Source organism: Ursus arctos, unplaced genomic scaffold, assembly GCF_023065955.2.
Source record: "Ursus arctos isolate Adak ecotype North America unplaced genomic scaffold, UrsArc2.0 scaffold_7, whole genome shotgun sequence".
Classification (NCBI taxonomy): Eukaryota; Metazoa; Chordata; class Mammalia; order Carnivora; family Ursidae; genus Ursus; species Ursus arctos.
In genome coordinates, this window is record NW_026623089.1 from 38,765,526 (window position 1) to 38,767,279 (window position 1,754).

The window sequence follows — 1,754 nt, forward strand, 5'->3', positions numbered from 1 at the left end:
CTAGCTGCGGGTGTAGTAATTGTTGTAGACGTCCTCGCACTCGTCAAAGGGGCCCGAAGGGCTTCGAGGCGCGCCATCCGGGTCAGACACCGGACGCTCACGCAGGCGCACAGCATCATACAGACCCTGCGGTGGCTCATCCAGGAGCACATCGCGTTCCGAGCGGGAGCGCCTCAGGAGGCCCACGTTGCGCAGCAGCAGCAGGACGGGCGCGTAAAGCAGGTTGGCCAGGCCCATGCCAAGGCTAAGTTGCGCAAAACCGAGCGAGTGCACTATGTGGCCCGCCACTATGGGCCCGAGAGCATAGGCCACGGAATAGGAGATGTCGGCGATGGCATAGACGCTGCCGTAGACCGAGACGTGGCGCACGTCCACGAGAAAGGCGAGCGTGGGCAGCAGTGCCGTGTCAACTAGGGCAATGCCGAAGCAGAGGCCGCAGAGCGAGACCACTAGTGGTGCGAAGGAGCGGCAGGCAGGCACCAAGCAGGAGCTGGCTCCGATCACTGCCAGCCCGAGAGCTCCGTACAGCCACTGCAGGTGTGGGTAGCGTGCCGCCAGGCGCACGGTGAGGTAGACGCCTAGCACATGCGGCACAAAGGCTGGCAGCCAGGCCATGCCCGTCTCCAGTTCTGACGCCGCCATCGTGCGCTCCATCCACGTGGCAATGGTAGGCTCGAGGAAGGCAAGGGGGATGTTGCAGGTGGTGAGGGCCCCGGCCACCACAGCGATGTAAGGGTCCAGCATGAGGCGGTGGATGGGTGTGCCCACAGGTAGGTTGGCCCGCGCCCGCGTCGCAGCGGAGAAGGGCTTGGCCACCACCAGCAACAACAGCGCGTCGAGCAGCGAAACAGCGGCGAGCACCAGAAAGGGCACGTGCTTGCCCCCGAATCGGCAGAGGAAGCCCCCGAAGGGTGGCGCCACTAGACTTCCAAAGCTGATGAAGGCCAGCGCCACGCCCAACGCGCGACTGCGCTCGGGCTCCTCAGGATACTTGTCGGCGATCATGGCAATGCCGGACGTGTCCGCAAAGGCCGAGCCCAGGCCCTGCAGGCTGCGCGCAGCGAAGAGCGTAGCGTAGTTTTCCGCGAACGCGAACAGCATGGTGGAGGCGAACAAGACTCCCAGGCCGATAAGCAGTGGCACGTCGTAACTCATGCGGTCAATGAACGGCCCGCTCAGGGGGTTCACCAGCAGCTGCAGGATGGCTTTGGAGGCAAACAACACCCCGATCTTCACGTCCTCACTCTCCGTCTCTGCCTTCGCGGGCCCTGAAGTGTTGCCCTTGTCGGCACTGCCAGTGGCTGGAGTGGACGGCTGGAGAGTGGACACTTCTGTGCTCTGGGTGGGCCTGCCGGCCTTATGCATGTGGGCAATGTAGTCGGGCACGATGGGCACGATGACCATGTACAGCATGTTGTCCAGGAACAGCGCCACGCACACGATGACCAGCACCAGGCGCCGCTGCCGCCGGGGATCCTGCAGCACGGCGCCCAACGCCTCCGACAGCTTGATGGCTGCCGCCCGGGCCCGGCCCACGGGCGCCGCGGGTTCCATTGCCTCTACTCCGCAGCTCTTCCGAGGACGCCTCCGCCGGGGCCGGGCGCGGGCGCCCTGCAGTGCGGAGACCAGGGCACGGAACTTCGCGGGCGCGGTCCGCGCGGCGCAGCGCCCCCTGTGTCTCAGGTGGCTGCAGGGCTCATGGCCCTGGGTCCCGGGAAAGGCAAAGACCCCGTCCCTCGAGACGCCGCGGCTAT

The 1,754-nt window shown here is 65.9% G+C and overlaps 1 protein-coding gene across 1 annotated transcript; it reads right to left on the reverse strand.

Annotated features, from left to right (window-relative positions):
* On the reverse strand, positions 1-1,554 carry SLC18A3 (solute carrier family 18 member A3). The gene has a single exon (XM_026481496.2). The coding sequence runs from the start codon at positions 1,552-1,554 to the stop codon at positions 1-3; it is 1,554 nt and encodes a 517-aa protein (XP_026337281.1).
* Positions 1,555-1,754: the final 200 nt, after the last annotated feature.

Coding starts and splice junctions, on each gene's coding strand:
- SLC18A3 (XM_026481496.2), bottom strand. CDS start 1,554: ATGGAACCCGCGGCGCCCGTGGGCCGGGCCCGGGCGGCAGCCATCAAG.